At 40.3% G+C, this 27,254-nt stretch overlaps 1 protein-coding gene and 1 long non-coding RNA gene across 2 annotated transcripts in view; one reads left to right on the top strand and one right to left on the bottom strand.

The window, feature by feature from the left end:
• LOC308626062 overlaps positions 1-27,254 on the bottom strand; it is a 249,714-nt gene that overhangs the window by 52,241 nt on the left and 170,219 nt on the right. The window lies entirely within an intron of this gene.
• LOC308626235 (bolA-like protein 3) lies at positions 15,139-18,175 on the top strand (the record flags this gene model as incomplete). Its single annotated transcript, XM_081251089.1, has 2 exons — positions 15,139-15,227; positions 17,528-18,175. The coding sequence occupies 2 exons, from the start codon at positions 15,139-15,141 to the stop codon at positions 17,889-17,891; spliced, it is 453 nt and encodes a 150-aa protein (XP_081107215.1). The 3' UTR covers positions 17,892-18,175.

Raw genomic sequence — 27,254 nt, 5'->3', positions numbered from 1 at the left:
TCCCCATTTACAAAAAAACAAAAAACAAAATAACATGATGCCAGTCAGATCAGGGATTTCAGTTTGGGGTTATGGTAATCTCTCTAAGATAGAGTTACCTTAAGGCCTGATTTCCAAGTATATATCTAGAAGTAGCTAAAACAAAGGTGAAAACTGCCAGGGGAAAAATGAAATCAACTTAAATAGCATGAGATACCTCAACAACCACTGAAGCATTTTTGGAGAAAGCTTTGGACAGTAGAGGAAGTTACTTGTCCAAATGATTATGAATCACCCAAAATACACAGAATAGTTTCTTTGTTTCCAAATGCTAATGTTTGCTCTTCCCTAGTTATAATTATAGGGGAAATCATTGCAGATGAGGCATCGTCGTCTCTGGGTTAACTGTCCCAAATGAAGGACTGGAGAGGCAGGTTTAATTGAAGTGAGTGAAATTTAGGATATACTTAATCTTCTAAAAGTTGAGACGCTTATCTCTTGAGTTCTTATAATTAAGATCACTAAGTAGTAGTTTCTTGCAATGTTTGGTCAGTATTCAACACTTTTAAGCCAAAAATTCTACAGGAGGTGGACTCACTTGTGTCATTACAATGTTTTTGTTAACATACTGGACTGAAATACTGGCTCAGATTAGTGGCATAAATTTAAGTTTTTGTTTCATGACCAAAATGTCAAGGAGACCCTTTTTACCTATTGTTTAAGGACAAAATAATTACATCTCCAGCAAGCTGGTGTTTCCTCCCCTTTCTTGCGTCTTCCTTTCTTACTCGCATTCACCTCATACCAAAAGCTATTAGATTGTTGTTTACAATTATATCATTTATTTGGCCTTTTTGTCTGTCCACTGCTAATGCAACATGCAAAAAGTAATGTAGAATAATTATGACATCAAAATTTATATACTGTTACAAAGTTCAGAAAGTCCTTTCACATTCATAATCTCATTTAACTCTCCCAATAATCCTGCAATGAGTTATATTAGCTTAAAAGACAAGGATTTTAATGTTCAGAAATGCATTGTAACTTTCCCAAGTTTGCACAGCTATCAGGCAGCCAATGATTCTTGATTCCAAGCCATGTTTTATTTCCTACATGTTTGTTTCTTTAAGGATGTTCTGATTCAATCAAGATTTGAACTAACGAACACTGTGCATCCACTGAATTTTTTCTTCCTGGGGAATAAGATTTACTCCAACTCAGAGTTACAGAGAAAATGTTCCTGGGAGAAGTGGGAGCATCTGGATCCTTCTAGGAAATGCTCTAGAAGTTCCTCAGAGAACCTACGGGAACACAAATTCACCAGGAGCCCGGAATCACAACTGCTAGAGGAATATTAAAGGACAAGTATGCAGGAATTAAGTTTGTACATTCCCATGCAGAAGAGGGAGGAAAAGGTACAGATACTGTCAGGTTGAAACTACCAGGAAAATCTTCAAGAAGAACATTCCAAAGACCTACACAAAAGCTCCTTTCCATGGTCAAGCAATAAGTATTTCATATTCAGGTTTCCAACTGTTAATACCATGCAGCAACTTTTCAAGGGGAAATTTGCAGGAGGTAGTTGAGGCTGCACCATCCAGGGTTTTTGGCTTATCGAACCTTGGATTCCGCAAGCGGAGCCCAAGTTTCCCAAAAACTGCAGATACTTCAAGAAAGCAAAGATAACCTTACAAAACAGAAGGAAAGAGGAGGAAGAGGAGGAAATCCACTCAAGGGAACTATTTCAGAAAACCTCCACAGTGTTTGCCTGACCTACGAAGAGGAGGCCTCTCCTCCGTTAATGATAGCATCCTCAGCCCAAACAGCCACTTGACACACCTCAAAACAGAAACTCTATGGGCATAGTGTCTGAAAAAGTCACAAATCTGGGACTCAGATTTAGATCTTATGACACTAAATTATATTCTCTTCCACTCTGTATCATAGAAGAGAAAGGCATGCACATGAAATTACAAAATATTACAGAGAAAAAATTAAATGAAACATTCTCCATTCCCCTCTCCCATTCCCATGTGTTTCAGTCTGCTTGTGCTATCATAATGTATGAATTTGGAAGGGACACAAACATTTAGTGTATGGCACCATGTCACTTCTTGTTTGAACAACTGTGATTGTCCCCTGATGGGTCACCTATCCACCAATTTTTCCTTGCTCTGATCCATCTGCCATGCTGTACCCAGAGTGATCTTTCTAAAATGTAGATCTGGTCATGGCATCCCCATTCTCTCCAAAACACACACACACACACACACACACACACACACACACACACACACCCCACATGCTTTAATGATTTCTCACTGAATACACATCAAAGCCTAAATTCTTCAGCGTGAATACTCCTTGCTCCTTTGCCATACTGGCTTCCCAAACACAGAGCACTTCTAGCCTCTGTGCCTCGCTGGCACTGCCTGCCTTGCCTGGGATATTTACACGCTCTTTTCTTCTGCCTGTTAACTCCAGCTGACATCTCTAAGTTCACATCCCCTCAACAGCCTTTCCTGACCCCATCTCCCAGCTTATTTCTTCTATTTAAGTAATGTGATTATGTTTTTGTAAAGATGTGGAGAAAATGTTATTTCTGGCACCAGAAATTCTCTTAGAAAGGGAATTGCATTTCTTTGGAAAAAAAAATATATATTCTGAAAATGACGAGGGTAAAAGGTGAGATGGCAAATGGTCTGGGTGAGGGAAGAACTGCTAAGGTTGGGACAATGGAAGGAATGGGTTATCCTGCACAAGGGTCGGAAGGCGGGAGTCAGAGAGAAAGGATGGAGAGCTGGCACCTCTGAAAGAGCAGATGAAATAATACTCAATGAGATCCCTCCAGGAATAACCTGAAATTATTGGTACATTCTGCAAAAATGCAAAGAAATCTTGAACTGAGTGGATTTATACTTGGAAACCCATATGGGACCAAATCCTTGTGTCCTAGAGGAGGTGGGAGAAGAAAGTAGACATTGACACAGGAGCCAGACCGTAATAGTGTAAGCTGTGTAAAACTGCAAAACTTTTAGAAGGTTCATATAAACTCAAGCAATAGAAATGGAGAGATAAGGGAATGCTACCTATATACTATAGCCAAGAAGACCCAACCTGAATTCTAAGTTACTCTTCAATCATGGGCTCTTCTCTAGTCTGTCTTTATTATAATTAACTGTGTATATGTCTGGCTCCCACACTAAATTATGATCTCTTGTAGGACAGGGGCCCAGGCTTATTTACCTCTGAATCCCCTTATACAGGAAATACAGCAAAATACTTATAAGCAAAACTCAACAAATGTTTGTTGAACTGAATTGAATTGAATTATTGATAAGAACACTTTCAAAACATTCAGAAACTCCAGAATAATTCATTTCAGGTGCAGTTTTCAAAGGTCAACCAAAGTATGAATGGGGCCTTGGGAAGAAAAGGAAGCAGATAATGTGAGTGTAGGAGTGGAGAAGCCTGGGAAGAGGTGGCAATCAGCAGGGTCAACATGTAATATGAGGCCAATATGCAGGAGACACATCCTTTAAAAGTGACTCCTTCCATTGACTTCCTCAAACTTGAGCCAGTTGACCTGTTGGATCAGATAATTCTTTGTCATGGGGGGCTGGCCTATTATTAGACAATGTTAAGCAGCATCCCTGGTCTCTCCCCACTAAATGCCAGTAACACCCACCAGCTGTGACAAGTAAATGCGTCCTCAAACATTGCCAAATGTCCCCTGGAAAGCAATATCACTCCCAACTGAGACTAGCTAATCGGAAATGTAGGAGCCTTTTAGCACCCACTGAGGAAGAACTGGGTCCCAGCTTCTAAAGGGGTCGGAGTGACTGTTATGAAGACATTTGCCATAAGACATTCAACTGACTTGTTCAGTATACCCTCACTCTTAAATGGTCAGCCTTATTCTTGTTTTTAGCCCCAACTCTGCAGTGCTCATCACTACCTGACTCTGCCGCATCTCCAGCTTGGCGACTCTGTTGGAGTGAACATGACCTCTGCTGGCTGGCTGGTTTGTCCAATGCCTTCTTACAACCACTCATTTTGATTCTCTTAATCATTCATCAATTTGTCATTAATTTACTAAACACTCCATTCAAAACTCAAGCTCCAGAATCAATATTAGCCTGACGCAAGGCCTGCCACTCTCCCAGTTCTGTCACCCTATCCTGGCTTCCTGTGGCTTCTCTGTCTATCTGTGTTCTTATCCTGAATATTAGCCTCTGCTTTGACATTAAAGGGTCAGCATGCTATCTGCAGTACACGCCTCACCACTGGAGCCTATTTCTATGAAATAGGACTCATTGGATCCCACTAAGTATAGCTTCAAGATATAGAACAGCATTTCCTTTTTGCATTGTGGATTCTCAATATCCATCAACTACCGTGAAGAGAAGAGGAGCCAATGGCATCAAGGAAAACGATGACCATATTTTGGGATTATTCCAGAATGCATTCCATTCCAAATAAATGTGCACAACAGTGACACTCTACAGTGTAACACTTTAACTAATGTAACTGAGACTTTAGAAAAATAAAAGAAACAAAGACACTGTCACTGTGACCACATCAATCACTTCGGAATGGATGATGATGTATAATGGAAAGAAGTTGGAGGAAGGTAAGAAAACAGGAGGCCGAGGTCTCCATCCACTCAGAAACTAAAGAGAGGTCATTTTTCTTTAAATGCCCAAAGACAGGCCAATGAATAACTCAAGCATAGCTCATGATATATAGGAAATACAAGCACTCAGGATTCCTCAGAAATTTCTAATTCTAATTAGAACTGAGAGAATTGACTCTGAAAATGAGTTATGGTAATCAGTTTCTTATGAGACTTGAGCCCCAAGAAATCAAGAGTTTTAAACTATTAATTGACTCATTTGGTGAGAAAGATACATATTTAAATCAACTTGGATTTCTCTACTGGCCCTATTTTATACAAAGAGAAGAAAGAACGAGGGAGTGGGCTATTGAGCATACAACCCCTGACTGATTGGAGATTAAGAAGAATTTAGAATATGCTTTACCATTAAAGCCCTAAAAAGAGATATAGCTATTTTTTAATCAGATGCTGCTTCAGCACAAGAGCTTTTCCTCATTTAGTTTTCCAACTGCAATAATTAAAAAATATATAAGTGGACTTGCTTTAGTCTTAAACGTGGAATATTTTTCTCACACATACAAACACCCACACTTCTAATCATAAGACAAATCTACCCCATTCATTCTGTCAGTCATTTATTCAACAGATATTTCTTGAGGTCCTCCCCTGTGTGAGACACCAAGAATAGAATAAATTTAGTGTCAGTGTACTTGAAGTCCCACGTCTTCCACATCTACAGTCCATGCTCAAGGGACATTTTATCAGATGGCCCCCAGACCCCACTGAGGGCAATTGGCCAGGGATGATCACCTGACACAAGGTCAGCCAATCCTAAAGCTGGCCAGCAATCTGGCCCCCCAAAAAGATAAGCAGGAACCATGAAATTGCCCTCTTAGGAAATGTAAGGAGAGAATCATAAGAGAGTAAAGTAGTCGACAGTGAGAACGAAGTACATGAAGTAGGGGGCATCAGAATAGCCAAAAGCGCCCTCTGAAAGATGAAGCTCTGAGAAGGCTGTTCTGTGAGTCCACAGAGGGATCCACCTGGAGTTGGAGAAAAGAGGGCATGCACACTGACCCAGCAGAGGCACATGAACCAGACCAGGTGGCGACGAGAGTGGGAAGTCCATGGAGCTGCCTCATTCGTGATGGCTTCCCATCCCAGGCCACCAAAATTTTCATAATGAACTCCCTCTTCCTTGAGGTATCTGAGTGAGTGTCTGTTCCCAGTCCCTGAATGACAAAACGTAGGCTTCAGCCTGGCATGTGCTCAAGATAGCACTTAACCATTGAAAATTAAAAACAAACAAATTTTTACAAATCCAGAAAATTTTACCCCAGTATTGAGTCAAAATTCAGTTTTGATACATGCACTGATAGGTCGGGCCAGCAAGCTGATAATCTGCTTTATATGCAAAATCAGGACACCGCCCGCCCCCCGCCTCCCTCTCCAACCAGCCTTATGTTAGATATTTGGATCTGCTGAGGCAATTCTATTTGTGTCCATACATCCCTGTCAGGCTCCAGTCTGAACTGCTTAAATCCCCCATGTTGCTTACCCTGGAGTTATGAACAGGAAATAAAGGCAAAACGGATGGCATCTAAGCTAGCAGGGAGACTAATGTAAGTAAAACACAGTATTGTACTGTGGAACTTGTAATTGGTTTTAATCATATTTAACATCTGTTTCTCTACTTTACCATATAATTTAGAAGCAGCAGCTCAGACATCTCAGCAAGAATCCATATTTTACATTTATTGAAAGAGGAGCACTTTCCAAGGGATCAAATTGCTCGCCTAATTCACTCATAATAATGCAGTAATTTGGAAAGTCTCTTTTTACTCATGAAAGGCTCTTAATCAGTGGTCCAGCTACTAAGGACTTCCCATCTGCCATCCCAGCAATAGCAACGTAAGATTATCAACCCCATAGAACATCTCAGAATTTTCCCCTCCCTGGACATGTCTTTCTTTCCATTTGACCTCTGACTTGACCTTGCTGCTGAAACTGCCCTCTAGAAAGTCACCAACTGCCTCCCACCCATCAGACTCTGCGCCATTCTCAGTTCTTGCCCTCCGTAACTTCCCAGAGCGATGGAACCCAGTCAACTTGAAATTCTCACTTCCCGTTGCATCATAGGGATTGATGAATTCCCTACGAACTATGGGAACTTGGCTCTACCCTTACTCTCTGACTGTCCTATCTCTACCTACTTCAGAAGGAGAGCTCCGCGGCCCTTGGTCTAGGCCAGGACAACAGGTATGTTCTCTTTGTTCTGCACAGTGTTTTTAAAAATCTGACTTATTGTTTTATAATACCATGATTCCCATTATAATCTAGATTCATGATTTCTCTTGAAAACTCAGATCTGGTGACACTGGGCCCACTCATTAAAACTGAGTCCCCATGGTCCCCATGCAGCAGGCTCACCTCCTTGGTGCCCCAGGATACCTACCTCATACTCAGTGGGTGAGTATGCACTAATCCCAGGCTCCCCTCCTCATTAAGTTACCTGCCGGGCCCTTGCAGGCTTTTCCCACACCTACTCCCATGGTGCCTTCACCCAACACCCCTACACCAACAGTAGATATTTGCTAATGTTCTAACTTTAGCTTTCTTTTTCCCTTTATTTTTCAGAAATCTTAACTCCTTTCCATAGTCTCAAAATTACCTCCTTTGAAATGATGCCTAAGTGTACAGTATACTTGAATCTTTATATCTCTTCTAGCTCCATACCCAAATTGCTAACAGCCTGCTGGTCACCTCCACTCAGAACTTAAATTCACTCACTCACAACTTAAATTCAGCATACCCCAAATTGACCTCATGACTTATTCCATATTTCTCACCACACAGGCCAGCTTCTCCCAAATTCTTTATTTCTACTATTTTTCTCTTCCTCTCACCCAGCCCTCACACCTCCAAATCATCTTGTCATTGTCTCCCCTGCTTCCTATAAAGCTGGTGCTAAGTTGTGTCAGGTGTGTTCCTACAAAGCCTCTTGAATGCCTCCCCCTTCCACTGCCACAGTCCAAGTTTACATCATCATAACTTCATGGGAACTACAAAACCAAGTCCTGAAATAGCTGTCAAACTCCTGTGCTATTTTCCAGCTGGACTGTCACAGTCTATCTCTTTCCTTGAATGTCACTTGCACTCTCCAATTCATTCTACATGATGCTACCAAACTAATTTTCCAAAGCAAAGCTCTGATCCAGTTAAAACACATTCCATTTTTTTTTCCTGACCGCCACCTAAATGAAGAACTTACACAGTATGACCCAGGCTACCCTCCAATATCCATCTCCTCACTACTCTGTAATGAATGCAAACATCATGTTCCATGCAAACTAGTCGACTCACTGTTTTCCGTACAGGTTTTTCCTTGTACTGTTCCCTCTGCCAGAAGCCATTCCTAACCATGTCTCCCCTCCCTGCCCTTTAGAAGCTTACAGACTCTTCAAGATTCAGGGCACACTCCACTTCGTCCTTGGAAACATCCCTGTGTTAATTTTTCCCTAATTCCCATAATAGCTTAATTATGCCATCAATTTAATACAAGCCTTGTCCAGGAGTGACCCAAAGGTCTCTGATTTGGTGTGATTTGTGATTTGAGTTGCATATGCAACAAGGAGGTGAGTTATTCAATTAGAGAATCAGCCCAGCCTTGACATATCTAAAAGGTATTGTCCCTTTTTGGTACATAATCTCATTTAAGTCACGTATAATAACAATGTACCGTGGGGTCGATATTATATCTCTCATTTTACAAATGAAGAAACCAAAGAGATTGTTGAGTATAGTAATATTTGGGAATCTAGGGACTCACCAAGCTTTCTACAAAATGAGGGACTAAATCTAATTCTCTGAAGGTAGGAACCCCTTAATTCAAACACCTTCAATTATTGTGCCCTTGCCCAATCCATTATTCTAGACTGAATTTTCTTAGAGCAAACACTGTGCCTGCTATCAGAGCTATCATAATGCCAAGCACATAGCAGATATTCAATGCCTATTGAAATGAAATGGGGGGAGGAGAGTTAACTTTTTATGTCCAGCTTTTTCCTAAAATTTTGAATTTTAAAGAACTGTATCCACAACAAAGGATGAAGTATGCAATTGAATGAATGCAGTCTCCATAAAGAATCAGGTGATGTTCAGTAGTGCTTCTCAGGGAACAGAGTATGAGACACAAGAAGAATCAGTATCGCAGATCACCCACCTCAGGGCAAATGGGTTAAAACCTCCACAGTGCTCAGGTCCCCTCCCTCTTGACCCAGCTGGTCTAGACAGTCACTGGATCAAAAGCCTTCTTTGCACTAAAGCCCTGGTCCAGGAGGTTTCCTTTTAGCAGGATAGACTCAGCCTGAGACTCCCCATTCTTGCTTCCTTTTGTCATGGCACATTTTCTTATTTAAGTTGTTGGCACTTGAAAAGCTCCTCTGAATAATTGATGACTTTCTGGAAGTGGGCAGAGAGCATTTTTGCCAAGAACAGGGGCCTCATTTGGGGAGCTGGTCAGATTAGAAATTCAGTTTCAAGTCCAAATCCCTTTCAACCTGAAACCTTCTGCCAGCTTAGAAAAGGAAGGCCAGGTCTGGTCAGCACTTGGCAAGGAAATAGCCATTTATAATCAGGAAAGGCTTTTTAAAGCAACAGATATCACTCATTTCAATGAACAAAAGCAGCTCTGGGGATTATTTTCACTGCCACTACTCTTTTGTAGAGCATAATCACTGTATATAATAATGCTACATGGCAAATCTCATGCTGTACATAAGACACAAAGAATCAAGGGCATGGCTCTATTTTATGTGGGTTTTTAAAAGATCATTTACGTATTGCTGAGAAGGTCTAAAGAGATGTAGTTAAAAGTACTTTTTAACCAATGTATGGGGGAAAAAACAAAGAGCAAATGGTTATGACCTCTTTTTTCTGTTTGTGCAGACATTTCTGACACACAGTAGCAACAAATGTTGCCTCTCCAGTCTCCATCTTATAATCATAATAGACCTGGTCAGTAAAAGGGACTTTTTCTTTGTCACCTTTGAGGTAGGCTCCTGGACTTCAAAGTTTATGACCAGTTAATTCCCAAATAAAGACAATCCAGCTGTGGTTCTGACTGCCATTAAACCAGGGTTTCCTTTTTTTTTTTTAATTTTTTAAAAAAATTTATTTATTTTGGCTGTGTTGGGTCTTCATTGCTGCACGCAGGCTTCCTCTAGTTGTGGCAAGCGGGGGCTACCCTTCGTTGCAGTGTGTGGGCTTCTCATTGCACTGGCTTCTCTTGTTGCAGAGCACGGGCTCTAGGCACACGGGCTTCAGTAGCTGTGGCACGTGGGCTCAGTAGTTGTGGCACACAGGCCCTAGAGCACAGGCTCAGTAGTTGTGGCACACGGGCTTATTTGCTCCGCGGCATGTGGGATCCTCCCAGACCAGGGCTCGAACCCGTGTCCCCTGCATTGGCAGGCAGACTCCTAACCACTGCGCCACCAGGGAAGCCCAAACCAGGGTTTCTTAACCTTTCCTGGGCCTTAGTCCCTTTGAAAGTCTTGTGAATCTTCTGCATTTCTTCCCAGAAATATTCTTCAGTGCATAACATAAAATAAATGGGATTACAAAGGAAAACAAATATATCATAAAGATATCGTTTTTAAATTGCAATCTAGTGATTTATGTGCTTCTTTATTAATGCATTTAATAACAAGATCCAGTGGATTTGTCTAATAACTGCCATAATTTCAAAGCAGAGATGAGCAAGCATGCATGCTATTTCAAGACATCTGCGTCAACAGTAATATATGCAGACATTTTGCACTGAGGTCATAAACACTACTTATTACTATAGTGGTTTGTTGTCTACATTCATAACAGATGGAAATGTGAAATTTTAGTTAAAGGTTAGTGAAGTAACAAATGTACGTTTTTTTCAGCCAAGTTCACAACTCTTTGGACTTTATTTTCATAAAGAAAAGATGCATTTCCTCTTAATTAGTTCTGTTGGTTCTTCTAAATCCCCGATATTGCTAGAAACTTAATATCTACCTTGAATTAATACTGGTATGTGTTTGTCAATTCAGTGGTCCTAATGCAGAGATGATGAAGGGAGGTGAGGGTAGAGGGTGTTGTCTGTATGTGCAGACTGCAGATCTGTAGCTCTTTTTTCCTTTCATTAGATTAAGTGATGCACATAAATATTGTTTATTGCACATCTTCCCTGTTAAGGTTTTCATTAAGTGCATAGATTCTATATTATGTTAGGATTATCTGATTTATTTGTTTAGACTGGAGATCATCTCTTTAGCATGCTGTGGTGTTCAGTAAAGGGCTTCTGACAACAAGCAAAGATTTAAACAATCATTTAGTAATCAGCAGGCCTCCTCAAATCACATCTTAGCTCTAAGCCCAGGTACAAACCAGTGGACTTACTGTGAACAAGGCACCCCATTTACTGAAATAATCTATTAAAATCATCCATGGGGTGAAATTCTTATTAGACTCTAAAATAGAGTCTGTGCACAGCCGTGATGCATATTTTCAATCAGTTATTCCAAAATAGCTATTGTGTATGGGTTTTTTACTAGATACTGAGGAAGTCCAAAGAATATGAAATAGACTACTTCCTGCTTTCAAGAAGTTGATGATCTAGATGTAGAAAGGGAAAGATCTTGGAAGTGAGAGACAACATTTTAAAGGTTACAGTCTCATCTGTATTGTATTCCAGTACCTAGCTGTCAATCTTTAGGGGCCATATCTTCACCACATTGATCGCAGGAAAGTCAGGTGTTATGCAAGAGAGGTTTTCCTAAAGAGATATTTCAAACCTTGCAAAATTTAAGACTAATTTCCTGATAGGAAAATTAGTCCTATCAATAGAGGTTTCCTATCAATCGAAGTCCTATAAATAAGACGTTTTCCTTCTTAGAGTGAATTCCATCATACCCATGTAGTCTAGGGGTACCTTACAGTGATGTTTATCATACAGCCATGTCCCCACAATCTTAGCGACTTTCTTGCCATTATCCCTGACTGGATATTTGAAAACTTTAAAGAATTTGAAAGAAAGCCTGCTTTGCTATTCCTTCTTAGTTTACTCGGGATTATCTCTAATATTTCCCAGAGTTAGTTCTACTCAATGAAATCACAGTAAAATGGTATTTTCTCCCACCTAACTTATGTTATGAGGTTACTACTTTGGAAGGTAAAAAGGAAGGAGGGAGATTCAGAGCCCTAACACTAACACTACTGCTTAATGAAAGCTTGAATAACCTTGCCATTGGCTCTTTATATTGATTCATTAGAGTAAAGTGAAATTAAACCAACACATTTCAACATATGGAACAAAGGCATGGTTCATTATTCTGGTAAAAAGTGAGTGCTATTTCTCTTTAACAACTAAAGAGGCACTTCCAAGTAACAATATCATATACATAGTTTATCATTTACTCAGCCCAACAGCTTCGAAATTTTGTAATTTTGGCAACTATCTTTAAAGTTGGAGGACTCCCTTGATCTCAAAATTTGCATACAAAATAAATTATTAATATTTTACTAATTTTACTTAATGCAAATCCGTATGCTATGTAACTGTGTTGCATTTATTGTGTCCAAATCACCATTGAAGTTACTTTGAAATATCATTGGCCCTGTGCACTTTTAAACTTTTCAGATCCCCAACTGTGGGAGTATGTTAGTAGCTTCCATAGTGTACTTGACTTGCACAGCATTTAAGGTTTGCAAAATATTTTCTCCCATCTTATCTCATTTAGGCATTATAACCACTGTGTTCAATAAGTAAGTAGGTTGAAATATATTCTCATTTGAACAAACTGACGCTCATGGGCTTCATTTCCAGCAAGTAATGGAGGCAGAACACAAATCTAGAATTCCTGATTTTAAATCCAGAGACCTTTCTCACCAAAAATGAAAGAAATCAGGTGAGGAGGAATGTAATTATCTGTCAGATGAACAAACCATCACTGTTAGGACCATCCGAAGGAGCACTCTGAGGTAGAGTGGTCAGGAAAGCTTTACAAAAAACAAACCAAAAAAAGGAAAAAAAAAAAAAACTGGTGCTTGGGCTTCCCTGGTGGCGCAGTGGTTGAGAGTCCGCCTGCTGATGCAGGGGACACGGGTTCGTGCCCTGGTCCGGGAAGACCCCACATGCCGCAGAGCGGCTGGGCCCGTGAGCCATGGCCGCTGAGCCTGCGCGTCCGGAGCCTGTGCTCCACAACGGGAGAGGCCACAACAGTGAGAGGCCCGCGTACCGCAAAACAACAACAACAACAACAACAAACTGGTGCTTGAGCCGACTTTTGAGGGAATCGGGCAGAATTGTTGAAGGGCACCACTTGGCTCAGTGGAATGGTATGTGAGAGAGAAAGAGAGAGAGAGAGAGAGAGGAAGAAAATGTAATAGCTCATAGTTTTTCAAAGAAGACCATTATGGACAAAGCTTCACTGGGGTCACAGATGGTGGCTAACACAGGGGTAAACTGCAGCAAGGATCGCCAGACCAGAGCAGACAGGTTGCACCTCCAACCTCTACTGTGGTAAGGCCTATGTGTGCCATGATGCCACATGGTGTTGTGTCATGGAAAGAACACCAGTCTGGGAACTGGAAGGCCAAAGCTGGTCCAAATATTGTCTCTGACACTTAAATATTCTTTTGGGGAAAGCAAGCTTTTTATCCTCTGAGAGCTTCATTTCCCACACCTGGAACATGACTGCTGCCTTGCCTGGTTCACAGGAAACTGAAGGAGTAAATAAGCGAGAGTTCTATGGAAGGACTTTAACCTGCTATGTAAATGTGAAGGGGCACCTATGAGAGTGGAGTGGAATTCTGGCTAAGGAAGGGGCTCTGCGTGACGATCTACTTTAGGCACTTACTAAAGAGCAAGTAAAAACAAAATCCCTTGTTCCCTTTGTATTCTTGATAAAATCTCTTTGTGATTTTTTTCCACTACGAAATCAATATATGCTCACTGTGAAAGACATTCAAATAGCCCAGAAGTGAATAAAGTAGAAATGCAATTTGCCCATCTCCCGCCCACCCTCATCCCATTCCCCGGAATAACCACTGTCCCCAGTTTGGTGTATACCCTCACGTAGGCCAGACATCTTCAGCACCATGATGAAGATGGCACAGGGACAAAGCCCAGATGCCCATCCTCAGTCCCATCTGAGGAAGGACCCACACCCTTGACCCTGACCTTGGCCCTGGGCTCTGAAGCATAATGTCAGTGCTAATGTTGACTAGCATCTTGCCAAATGCCTCCGTGTATTTCTGCTGTATTACTCAGCTAGAACTGGGAGTTTCAACTATCTGGATGCCACTTCCCATTTCTGACAAAAAGATGAATGGTTTGCTGTCTTCAGTCTGATCAGTGGCTGTTTTAGCCAGCCTGTGGGACGTGGCCCTTTTTCCTCACAGGCCCTGGCATGTCAGAACCAGAGGAGCCGTGGCCAGCTCGGGCTGCTGCTGTAAACCAGGCCTGTGCAACTTGATGCGGAGAGCCGGACTTCCCAAAGAGAGCCCGGGCTCACTTTGCCAGGGGTGCTCTCAATTCCTGATTTATAATACCTTCCTGGAAAACTGCAAAATCCAGGTTTATAAGTCAAGTATTTTTATTTAGGATTCACTGGCATGATCTGAAAACCTGTTTCAGGACTTGTAAACCTGTGTTAGGATTTGTAAACCCATTTAAGGATATGGAAATTAATTTTTGGACTTACAAAACACTAAAAACAGTTTGGCTACAACTACCATTAGAAAGAAGAGAGACATAAATCAAAAGCAGGCTGCTAAGATTTGCTGGAAGTTTCCATCAATTAAATCCTGGGTTTATAACTTCAGGTGAGTACAGATTAATAAATCCAACTTGTGAATCATCCCCAAAAAAGTACAAGATTTTGATTCCAATTTGAAATATCACAGAGCAACATCACTGTTGATATCCTACTGATACGCTAAACATTTCAAAGCAATGGTAATAATCGATTAAGATTAGAAGGATTTGATACATAGAACCAATAGGTCGTTGCTGGAAAATCTATGGGAAAGGTGGTCTGCGCTTCTCTCTGCCTTGCCTTGAAAGAGCTGAGGAAGTCTGAGACTACAGACTGGGCATAGGCTGGTGAGAAGAAAATCATTACATCAACTCTGAAATCCCAGGTCACTTTGGCTGTGAACTGGAGATATTTAACAAATGTTCACTCTCCACAATACAAGCCAAACCTCCACATTTTATCTCTTAGATCTCATTAGATGTTATACTTCCTGAATAAAAATATGGCCCAAGTAGGCTGATCACAGCTGCCGAGATTGTTATTACAGAGCAATGATCCTCAACCAGGGCAATTTTGTTCCCCCTGCCCCCAACTCCCCAGGAATATTTGACAATATATGGAGACATTCTTGGTTGTCATAACCGGGGGAGTGCTACTGGCATCTAATGGGTAGAGGCCAGGGATGCTGTTACACATCCTACAATGCAATGAGTAGCCACCACAACAAAGAAATGCTGGCCAAACGTCAATAGTATGGACTTTGAGAAAACCTGCCACAGAGGAATCTTTAGCACAAGCCGGTACAGAATGACCGCATCAGGACCCTTCCACCTCTGGTTCCGGTGATTCTGCCATTCAGAATAACTAAGACGCTTTTTTCTTATTTAGTTAATCTAAGAGGAGAACATGTTGAAAATTTACAATGTAGTGAATATGATAGATCACATTATGGATATGTTTTGCCACCTCAAATGTGCTCTATATTTGATCAACAGGTCCTCTTCAGAAACTGAAGTTATAGCATTTGGTGAAATTATATGATCTGACCGGAGAGACCAAATATGAAAACAAGTATGTGGATTAGGAAGGAAACTCAAGGCAAGAATTCTTTCAGGTTTTGTTCAACAGTTTTATAAAGCAGCCCCACGTATTGAACTCCCTGGGAGCCTGAGACCCTCTTGATTACATGGTGTTTGGAATAAAATAGAACAAATCCCATGTTCTTTTATTCTGACCTGAAAAAGATTTCCAAATGATCACCTTGGGTGTTCTTTCCCTCTACTTATTGCTGTGTTCTTCCATTTGAATTACTACTCGGCATCACCTAAGAAGTCAGCTGAATATTGGCCAATTGTAAGAAGACAGTCTCATACTGGGATGATAGCAGCTCTCCTTAGACTTGCCCTACCCGTGGGCCCAGCCGTTATAAGAACCTAAAGATGGAGACAGGACTCGACATTCAGATGGTGCACTTGAAGCACACGGTGAAGTATATTGTGTAAATGCAAATGAACAGAAATATGGCGTTGTAAGAGCTCAACCACTTGTGCAATTAGGAAGGAAATCAGGATTAAGAGTGCAGCACCCAGCAGAGCAGTCAATTCTGCACAGGGAAAAAAAAAGTTTAAAGAAACTTGGTATGGTGACGCAGGTCTTTGGAGAGTTTAAATCTGAGATGCAACCAGTATGTAGGTAACTAGAATCACATCCCACCACACCTCCTACCCTCTGCAGGAGTATTTCCCCACTGATATTTAGTATTTCCCCACTGATATACTAAAATGCATATTATTCCCCTGACTTAGGCAGTGTTTTGTCCCGTTGAATGAACGATGTATGGTTCTAACCCAGTAGCTGCCAAAGTCATTTTTCTCACCATAAGATCCTGAAGCATGCAAGCTACATAGAGGCCAGCAAGAAGAGCCTTCCATCAGATCATTTGGATCGCTTATAGGAGCTTTCTGTAGAACTACAGATTGCAAAGGATTAGGAAAATACCGAATTTCTTGGAATTTCATCATTCTATGTGAGACTGCACTAAGCAAACATAAAATCTGATGGCTAGAAGCAGTGACTTCGTTTTGTATTAATTCACCTGTGTAGTAGATGAATGCATAAGAAAGGGATAAGCACACATGTTCAGGACGACCCCAAGAAAAAATTCAAAATAACTGATATTTCTTATTGAAAACCTACTCCTTCTCTCACTGTTCTCCACTTCTACCCAAGACGCCTGCTGCCCAAGATGCTGCATATGGACCAGCTCTCCTTTGAGGGCATACAGCCCATGTCCATAATCTTTTCAAAACTCTTTTCTCTCCAACCACACCTGCCAGAATCTTCATCTACAGCCTTCAGATTCACAATTCATTCAGCAAAGAATCGTTCAGCTAACGTTCATTGTGAACCTAGGTCTTCCCAGGCCTTGCTAGGTGATGGGATACAAAGGTGAATAAGCCACTGTCTGATACTGAGGTACTCATATCCTGAAGGGAGAGACAGGCATGGAAATAAATAATCCTAACACAATAGATCTCACGTGCTGAAAGGAATACATTTCAAGGTACGGTGGTAGTACCGAGGAAGGTGGTGAAATCTCAAAAGGTGACGGCGCTTGGGCTAATTCTTGATATATGAGAGGCATCTAGGAGGAGGCAGAGAAGTGTGGGAAGACCATTATAAATGAGGAAACCGCAGGGTCAGACCCAGATTCATAAGGAGGCCAATGCTCAGAGTATCCAACAAATGTGGCATGGCTGGAGCAATGGTCTTCAGCCAGGATAGGGTATAGGAGGAGAAGGTGGTATCAAACTCTCCTATATCAAACTACATGACCCATCAAAAAGTACACGGCTGGAGTCCAGGATGCAGGTGAGGGACTCATGAGAGATAAGTTGCAGAGAAATGCTGGAAAAGTAGATTTAAATGTGACAACTAGATAATCCAAAGATTTAATCACTCTCAAGTCCTCAGTAATATGCTTTCTTCCTTGTGTTTTCTCTTGTTTTCTGCTAACTTATACCTATCCACAGAAATATCTCACCCTTTAGGTTGGTATGATAAGTGATACGGACCTCACAATCGTCGCAATTTCTTAACGGCAGTTCGTCAAATAGCATCCATTAAGGTGGTAAAAAAAAAGGAACAGAGACGGCGGGCCGTGTCGGCCTGGCCCGGTGGCGTGGAGACCCGCGGCGGCAGCGCCTCCGCTCCGCGGAACCCGCCGGCTTCTTCTTTGTCACTGTGCCCAGCGCATGTTTGCCTCGCATACTGAGGGGGAGCTCAAAGTGACCCAAATTCTCAAAGAAAAGTTTCCTCGAGCTACAGCTATCAAAGTCACCGACATTTCAGGAGGCCGCGGGGCACTGTACGAAATTCAAATCGAATCGGAAGAATTTAAGGAGAAGAGAACGTCCCAGCAGCACCAGATGGTAAATCAGGCACTAAAAGAAGTCGTCAAAGGTATGCACGGGTTGTGGATATTTACCTCTGTCCCCAAACACTGACCACGCCCTGGCTGACTAGATGTTGCTGCTAAAACCTTGGATGAATCTTACCGCCACCATTCTTTCCTAGGCGTGTGACAAAAGTTATCTATTTTGTTCATAGACATTTCCATATTGTAATTATAGAAGAATATGGTATCTATTTAGATGTTAATTAAAGGCAACAGACAGCTTAAAAAAAAAAAAAAGGAACAGAAGAGAAACTAGGGATCTAGAGAGTCCATAAACCATATGATTAATTTCAGGATAGCTCATTATCAACTTTATTGGGAAGCTTTTGTCGCTGTCATCAAGATTTATTCACCTTAAGAATAGTCAGACACAGAGAAGTTAAGGAAACATCACTAAAACATGTCAAACTAGACTGGCTAAATTTAGCACCTGAGTATGGAGTTTAGGGAATGATCCTAGGGATATATTAAATACATACAATATTTCCTCCTGTATCTTCAAAGAAAAATCTTACTTCTGCATATAAACTTATTTCTAGTTTCTCTCAGGAGGGAAAAAACAATCTCGACTGACTACCCAAGTCTTTTCAGTAAAGTCTTTCTGGTCTTGCCTGTATCAAAACCAACAGGAAAGTGAATTTATATGAGAAATAAATCTACATAAGAAACATGAAGGGAGGAGAACTGATAGATGCCTGGTTTCTGATTTGTGGTTTCCGATTACTTGGAGCAATAGCTCCTAAGACCTGATGCATGTAAATCAGTCTTAGTCTCCCCAGGCACTCATGGTGAAGGCTGGAGGGCTCTGCTCAGCGAGTGTCAGCTAAATCCCTCCTGTCTGCTCAAAAGAAACCCCAGTTTATGAGAGAAGGAAGTCATTGATTGAAAAAGGCTCTTTTTGTAAAATTCTGGTGGTGATGTTCGGTGAAATGATAAATGAATAGGTTTTTACTGGCAAACTACAGTAATTAGGCTGTTCCTCATTTCTTTATTGGAGGCAGATCTAGATGTTTAATCATCATCATGTGATCATTTAATTTTAGCAAAGCATTACTATTGGAAATATTATAAGTTTACTCGGCCCCCCTCCCCTTTTTTTTTTTTTTTTTTTTTTTTTTTGTGGTACGCGGGCCTCTCACTGCTGTGGCCTCTCCTGTTGCTGAGCACAGGCTCCGGACGTGCAGGCCCAGTGGCCATAGCTCACGGGACCAGCCGCTCCGTGGCATGTGGGATCCTCCTGGACCGGGGCACAAACCCATGTCCCCTGCATCGGCAGGCGTACTCTCAACCACTGTGCCACCAGCGAAGCCCCCCCCCCTTTTTTTAAGGTGGTGATTAAGGGAAAGACAAAGTTTTAAATCATGCCTGTAGTTTAGGGAGAAACAGGACACTAATTTTCAATTTTACATAATTTTAGTACTTGTTTTTCCTGATTTTCATTGTAATATTATGTAATAGTTTAACTGTACTGCATAAAATGTGAAAAATACGTAAGATATTAGAAATTCCACTTTCCTAAGAAAACCATCGTTGTTAATACTTTGGTGAATTTCCTTTCAGCCTTTTTTCTTTGGGGTTTTACTTTATAATATTCACAAAATCGCAAGATTTAAACTAGTATCAAACACAGAAGCATTCCAATAAAGGCAGCAAAATATGGTTATTTTAAAAGCAATTTTGGAAAACTTAGAAAGCATTTTCATACTAATCACTGGCCAGGCATGGCCACAGTAAAGAATTAAGTTTTCCTTCTTATCTTTGTGCCTGAAATCAACTAGGGGAAATGAATAAACATAAATTAAGAACTTTGAAAGAATAAATATCTTCAAAGAGCTTGAATCTGTAGTTTCCCCAAAGAACAGATTTATGATCTAAGCCCATTCTTTTCAACTTTAATGCATCGACTCTTCCATAGGCTGGTAAAAAGCAGTTCAGTAACAGCATCTTCCGTCCTCGATGATAAGACCTCCTACAAAAGGATCAATAAGACCTGCTTTCATAGCTCGTTTTTTCTTATCCCATAACCTCAAAAATCATTTTGTGCCACAGTGATCACTACAGGGAGGAAAATAAAGAGATGTTGAAACTATCAAAGTTTTTCATAGTGAGGCTGGCTTATTTCAAACAGTCACAGCATGGTGGTTAACAGCTCTGGAACAGCCAAAGGATGGAAGCAGGAGGAAAAAAGAAGCCAAAAGATCCTCTCCTTTCTTTACAGGGACCTTCAAAGGTAGAGGAGAATAAGATTCATATTCCAGGCATTTACTACCCAATTTGGTATTGCAAATTTCAAACTAGGCTTAATTTTTTAATCCCACTCTTAACTAAGAGATTTATATAAATAATTGTATTATATAAATCTATATAAATAAGCTCTAATTCAGAATTAATGTGGAAACTGTTAATAAGTGGGATAAAAAGGACAACCCAGGTCCAGGTTAGTTTGGGAAACCAGTAAGCAAACTTATTTTTTGTGGTATTTCTCAAGGTCTTTTCTATTCCATGTACACTATGAGTCTGTTAGAGAGGCCTGTAGTATATATTATTCCAAATTTCTATTTCTATTTTTCCTCATCTCTGAGCTCCACAGACCTCATTTTGAGAAAGTTATTTTGTATGTTTCTGAGCACCCAGATATAGTAGGTCTGAGTTCCAGAGTTGATTCCTTTCAATGTGACTATAAAGGTCATACTTATAAATACAAAGTCATAACTATAAAGGACCTTAAATGGCATGAAACCTTGCAGCATAGTATGTGAGAAAATATACCTGAACTTGAAATCACTGGAGTAGGGTCAAGTACTGTGATACCACTTTTTAGGTTTATGACCCTGGACACGTTATTTAGTCTTTGTGAATCCTGGTTTCTTCCTCGTGAAATGGGAGAAAAGCCTTGCCTATCTCACAAAATTGTTGTGAGGATCATCTGAAAGCTCTTCAGAATACAGAGACTGCATTAAAAAAATGTGGAGAATTGTAATCATGACTAGTGCCTGCTTTACCACTAAAATACATGTTCTTCGCTAGATGTTGGCAAGTAAACTATGAAGGCTCTGTGTATTGTACAGCAAATTCCTTTCTGAATGTATATTTCTATACCTTCATTAAAAGATAAACAGAGGCATAATAAAAATGTTAAGAGTTTACTTGAGCCAAAATGGATTTGAATTGGAGTATGCCAAATGGGAAGTGGTTAGGAGCTCCCTGAGGACAGGAACCAGGGAAAGGACTTACATAGAGAAGATGCAGAAGCAAAGAAAAGAAATTACCTGATTGGCTAGAGCTTAAAGCCTCATTGGCTGCTTGTGATTAACTGTCCTTAGTGTTTTAATTTCGTGACCTAGAGGCATTTACTGGCTCAGCTTTTGGTTTGCTTCTGTAGGCCTCCTTGGCATGAGAGCCACCTTAGTCTGATGGCCTCCTTGTTTAATTAAGTTAACACCTTACGGGGCAGTTTTTTTCTAAAATTGTTTTCTATGTCTTAATCTCATCTCCCATAACAGATTAGAAACTCCTTGAAGGCAGGGCAGGGGTCTGATATTTCCCTTGACTAAGAGGTTGTTGGGTGGTATTACATTAAGATGGAGAAAATCATCATAGTTGAAGTTCTTCCATAGAAAGTATGCTCCTTCATGCAGATGTACATATTCAGAGTCAGAAGACAAAAGACTAATATCTGCAAACTATTCTGTTAGGATGATGTTTATATATATAATGTATTTAAACAGCAATTCAAATTGGTCAAACCATCTAACATTGAAGGAGGCCTTTGTAACTGAGATAGCTGATAACAATGATTATCAAAAAGAACTACCACCGCCCCCCACCAAAACCCAAGGGGCAAATCAAAAGAGGTAAGAAGTAGAAAGTATGAAGCAAGTTGATAAATCTACTCTCTCCAAATAAATAATGCCTAAATTAATTCCAAAATAGCTTGATTACATTTTAAGCATAAGGTCACGAATTCAAAACCAGTGTTTTTCCCAGTTCTTTTTGCAGTTAGAAAAAAAGTCCCATTGGAATGTATCTTGAGATAAAACTATATTTGAAAAGAATTAGAAAATACATTGTTTTCTTTTTGTATTGATTGTGAGGAGGGTTAGAGCTAAATGTTTCAACGGAGATCGTGGATATTAGTTGAGATATTTGCGCTACTTTGTTTTAATAAAAATGTTTCTAATCATTAAAAAAAACTATATTTGAATTTCTTTGGCTTAAGTTATAATCTAACACATGCTTTCTACAGACAGTGGGTCATGCCCCCTATTGTTTAAGCCTGTCCTCCTCAGACCTTCCTTCCAAAATGCCCTTAACTGAAAGGCAAGTGTGCTTATTCCTGGAAACCTGGGAGCCTACCTCTGGGGCAGTACAGCACAAAGATGAAATTTCTTTAAAGCCTTAGTTTATTCATATTAAAATGCAGGAAAATTGTTCAGTATATTCATAATTCACTTGTGTCTGTGTAATATAAAGTTAACAATTATATTTCCTATCATCAAGGAACCCTAATGCCCCAGGAGGGTAGGCCAAGTGTGAATGGCACTCCTTGCAGTTCAAGCCGGCATGTACTGAGTAGGAGCATCCCAGTGAGGATGGGAATTCAGCCTTTAATTTCAGCAATCTCATTAAGGCTTCTCTTCCATGTTAATCCAATAACATACTACAACAATTAAAAATACATTTGCTTCCCTGAGAAAGGGAAATTCACACATGAGTACTTCTCATGCAATAATAAAAGAAAAACTTTTAATGTGAGAAACTATAGGGCAGATGAAGAGCTATCCTGGTGAGGCTATTTTGTGACTTCATGCTCCAAGCAGAATACGTGAACTTAATGATGCTAATGTTTCTACATTGAACTGAGAAAATTTCTTCTTAATGGTTTTCTTATTGTAACTGAAATTTATGTCAAGAAGTCTTACATTTCTCTAAGGACACATGGTTAAGGTTTTTGCCTTCAAACTTCATGAATATACAAACCCACCTAAATCCCATTGTGAGAATGCCAGCATTGTGTCTAGTCTTTCAAAAAAAAAAAGAAATCCTAGTACTATTTCTTTAGTATCCTGGTACTATCGACTCCAAAAGTATTTGACATAAGACACTTAGCCCAACGGCACCTGAATATGGTGTATTAAATGTTATTTATAAAAAGTAAAGCTGTGCTAATGTGCCTATCTTCTCCCTAATGCTTACAGTATTAAAGACAATTGTTTTGTAAACTGAAGAGTCTGTAATGATTTCTTGGAAAGTGCTCCTCGTCAGCATTCCAGATAAGGTTGCTATTAAATTTTTGCTGCTATGGATGGCTTGGGTCATTATACACTTAAATTGAGTTGCTGTCATTGTTATATAATGAAATGAAAGAGCCTTTGGCCTATAGTAATATGGTGTACCTTTTAAAGAATGTGTACCACTACCTAATTTATAAAAATGGGTCTGTTTGCATTATAGTACTAAGCTCCTGGGTGTTTCAAAATGATTTAGATGAAATGTCCAAAGAATTTTCATGTATATCAAAGACAAATAGCTGAGTTTTGCATTAACCTGCTTTCAATAATCACTGAAACTTTTTGAGTGATTACCGGATGTAGCAGATTCATGGTTCTTTTTTCTGTCTCGTAATTTAATAATGTCTTGCTCTGAAGGGAGGATAGGCAAGAACCTGGATTTTTCATAATCTTATAAATAACTTGTTCGGATTAAAGAATAGTCATCCTGATCTCTTCATTCCAAGCATGTTCTTGGAGAATCCTCTTACAATTTTAGAAGGCTATACATTATTTTAATTCTTAAATGGACCAAAGGTTAGTTTAAAAAAGATGAAGGATGACATCACATTTCTTAAGTTTAAGACTTCTTTCTTTCTAATACAGAAAAAATTCCAACTACCACTTCTATGGAGAAAAAAATTTTCTTCTTCCTTTCCCAGCTTTGTAACATCCCAGCTCACTATCTAATTACAGAGAAGTAGGTTAGTCACACTTCTAAAATACTTACTTATAAGTATTACCTATATTTTCAAAGTGTTTTCTCTTTCCCCTTAACTTTTTTTTTTTTTTTTTTTGCGGTATGCGGGCCTCTCACTGTTGTGGCCTCTCCCGTTGCGGAGCACAGGCTCCGGACGCGCAGGCTCAGCGGCCATGGCTCACGGGCCCAGCTGCTCCGCGGCATGTGGGATCTTCCCGGACCGGGGCACGAACCCATGTCCCCTGCATCGGCAGGCAGACTCTCAACCACTGCGCCACCAGGGAAGCCCATCCCCTTAACTTTTTAAAACATAAAAAAAAAACAGTTCTTTTCTTTTCTTACACTACATGCCTATCCAATAAAAAGATAAGAATTTTGTTAATACTTTAAGATTAAAGACTCAAGAAAAACTGAATTTAAGAACTCAAACAGATGGACAGATTCAGTGATTATGCAGGTCTTTGCTACCTCCAACTCATGGCAATATCAGTTACTTTGTTAAAACTACAAGTCAGCAATATTTAAATGTCAACTTGCATGACAACTTTTTTCATTTATAGTATTCTCTGAAAATTGAAAAACTCATGCATTTTGAATTGATCCAATAGCTCAAGAATACCTGCAATTCTCATCATTATCCCTTTTCTGGGTCCTTTAACACTTCACAATCTCTGTTCTGCCTCTCTGGGAGAAACAAGTTTTCCTCTCCAATGTATCTTTATCTTCATCTGTGTGCTTCAAACTACAGAGAAAGGATACTCAAATTCGTAGAGAGAGTTTGCTTTAATATGTGGCTCTATTGAGTCTAAAAATGCTGCAATCACAAATAGCCGGCTGAAGATGCTTGTATACTTAAACAGACACATGATTTTTCCCAGCAGTAGAAAGCAATTTATGGCTTTTTCTGTTGTTCCAGAAGTCCTTCAGAAAATGGCCCTTGCAAGAATAATGTTATAGTGTGCAATCAAAGAAGACTTATCTTTAAAGATTAACTGGGTTGTCCAGCAACCTGTAGTCATGACAGCTAATGTTGATCAATAAGCTCAGAAATGGCAATGCCATGGGAACTCACCCCTTCAAGTGAACATGGCACCTAGCTGGAGCATGATGCTGGAGAGTGGACATCATGATGCAGTGTCAGCCTTTGGGAGTACACCAGGGTGCCTTGTTCAGGTCTGCTCCAGGACCCTGTGTTAATTCACCTTTTCACTAGAGTAATTCTCTAGGAAAACACAGCTTCCTGCAATTCAATCCAGTCTTCAGAAGATAGAACCCTGTTCAGGGTTAGAAAAATGGGCACATCCCAGTCTTCTTTATTTTGGAGACTCTTTCTATCTTATGTCCCAAGTTATTTCTTTAGGATTTAGGTTCTAAGGTGAATTATTTAGGCTTAGTGCTAAGGTCTGGATCATAAGTTAGTGTCATGGCAATGAAATTAGTAGCCAAGTGGCATTTTATGCATGAGATAGCTGCTTTTCTGTAGCCAGTACAAAGACTATGAACACTTGGGAATCTGATTCCCAAAGAATTTTTATTGCATTTTATTCTTCAAGAAACCCAACTTGAACTAAAAACTAGGAAAGAAAGTTGTACCAAAATGTTTTCTGCTCTCAGGCAAGGTACTTACGATGTAATTTTTTTTTTTTTGAGGTACACGGGCCTCTCACTGCTGTGGCCTCTCCCGTTGCAGAGCACAGGCTCCGGACGTGCAGGCTCAGCGGCCATGGCTCACGGGCCTAGCCACTCCGCGGCATGTGGGATCTTCCCAGACTGGGGCACGAACCCGTGTCCCCTGCATCGGCAGGCGGACTCTCAACCACTGCACCACCAGGGAAGTCCTATGATGCATTTTTAATGAAATTCAACACTAGGTAAAATTATTTTAATCATAAAATACTTCTAGAACAATATAAGAGCCTGTTCTGAAGTAATAAAAAAAATCAAATTTTTATATAGTGTTTACTGTTCTAAGAATTTTGTGGATATTAATTCATTTAATCCTTACAACAACCCTCTGGGTAAGTTCTGTTATAATCCCCATTTCACAGATGGGGAAATTGAGACACAGAGAAGAATAAGGTCTCCCAGCTTATGGTGATAAAGCAGAGATTCAAGCTCCACAGTCTGTGTTCTCAAACCTCTGAGACTGAGATTGATAAGGAGGAGATAGAAGGTAAGATGAGACAAGAAAAGCAGGGAAAGTGAGGTGAGGCAATGAGGTCACAGGCCTGGAGTGAAGTGAACCTTAAGGGGAACAATGAGAGATGACTTTCAATGGACATAGGATTGCCAGTCATTGGAGAATTTTGAATACACTATGGAGAGTCATTTGATCAGAAAACCTGGGTTCTTGGGCATATGGATAATATAACTTAAGAAAATATATTTTGCAAAGTAAACTATTATAAGGGAGACTACTTTGAATATAACTGAATATACAAACACTTAGTAAAGGTAAACATATGTATTTCCTTTGACTCAACATTTACACTTATGGTACTATATGAATCCTAAAGAAAACCTTACACAAGAGTGAGTGTGTAAAAACAATATTTGTTAACAATAACAAACTGCTAATAGAATTCAACAGGAGAATAAATAATGTGTAGTTTACTCACAAAATGAAATAGACTATAGCTATACTCAACAACATAGATGAATCTTAGTAACATAGAGTTAAAGGAAAACCAAAAGTTCTCATATAACAACAGCATATGGTAAAATCCCCAAATATATATACTATATATTAAAAACTATTTTTAAATATAAGGAATAGATGGGAGGAGGTCAATATGGCAGAGTAGGAGGACACTAAGTTCAGTTCCCCCCCATGAACACATCAAAAACACATCTACATGTGGAGCAATTCTCACTGAAAACAAACTGGAGACTGGCGGAAAGATTCTTCTACAACAAAGCCTGTAAAGAAAGATCCACACGGCGTTAAGTAGGAAAAGAGAAGTGATCAGGTTAGGACCCATGACCGTAGGAGGGGACATAGAAAAGGAGGGGGATCACAGGCTTGGAGATCCTCCCTGGGGAGCCATGGGTTCAAACAATACCTTGGGCACCCCAGCCATGGGATCCAACACAGGGAAGACAAGTCCCCTTAGCTGGTTTGAAAACCAGTAGGACTTACAGGTGGATAATAAGAAACTGAGACTCTCTATGAAGAGTGCACACACACTTGATTACTCCAGGGAGCAAGGAGGAGGAGCAGCAGACTGAAACTGCCTGGGGCTCTGGCTGGTCTCCCAGATCAACTGTCCTGTCTGCGTGCACACCCTGGCCATCACCAAGCACCGGCCCTGGCCCCTCCTGCTCCGGCACAGGTCCATAATAGGGTGAAGGCTGCCATTGCAGAGGAAAGTGTGCAGTTGCAGGAGATGGAGCTAGCTAGGACCTGGCACTGCATCAGAACAGGGCAAGGGTAGCCATTACT

The sequence above is a fragment of the Mesoplodon bidens genome (genome assembly GCF_964165515.1).
Source record: "Mesoplodon bidens genome assembly, chromosome: 12".
Taxonomy (NCBI): Eukaryota; Metazoa; Chordata; class Mammalia; order Artiodactyla; family Ziphiidae; genus Mesoplodon; species Mesoplodon bidens.
The sequence above is the reverse complement of the archived record's forward strand: the minus strand, read 5'-3'. Positions and strand labels throughout refer to the sequence as shown.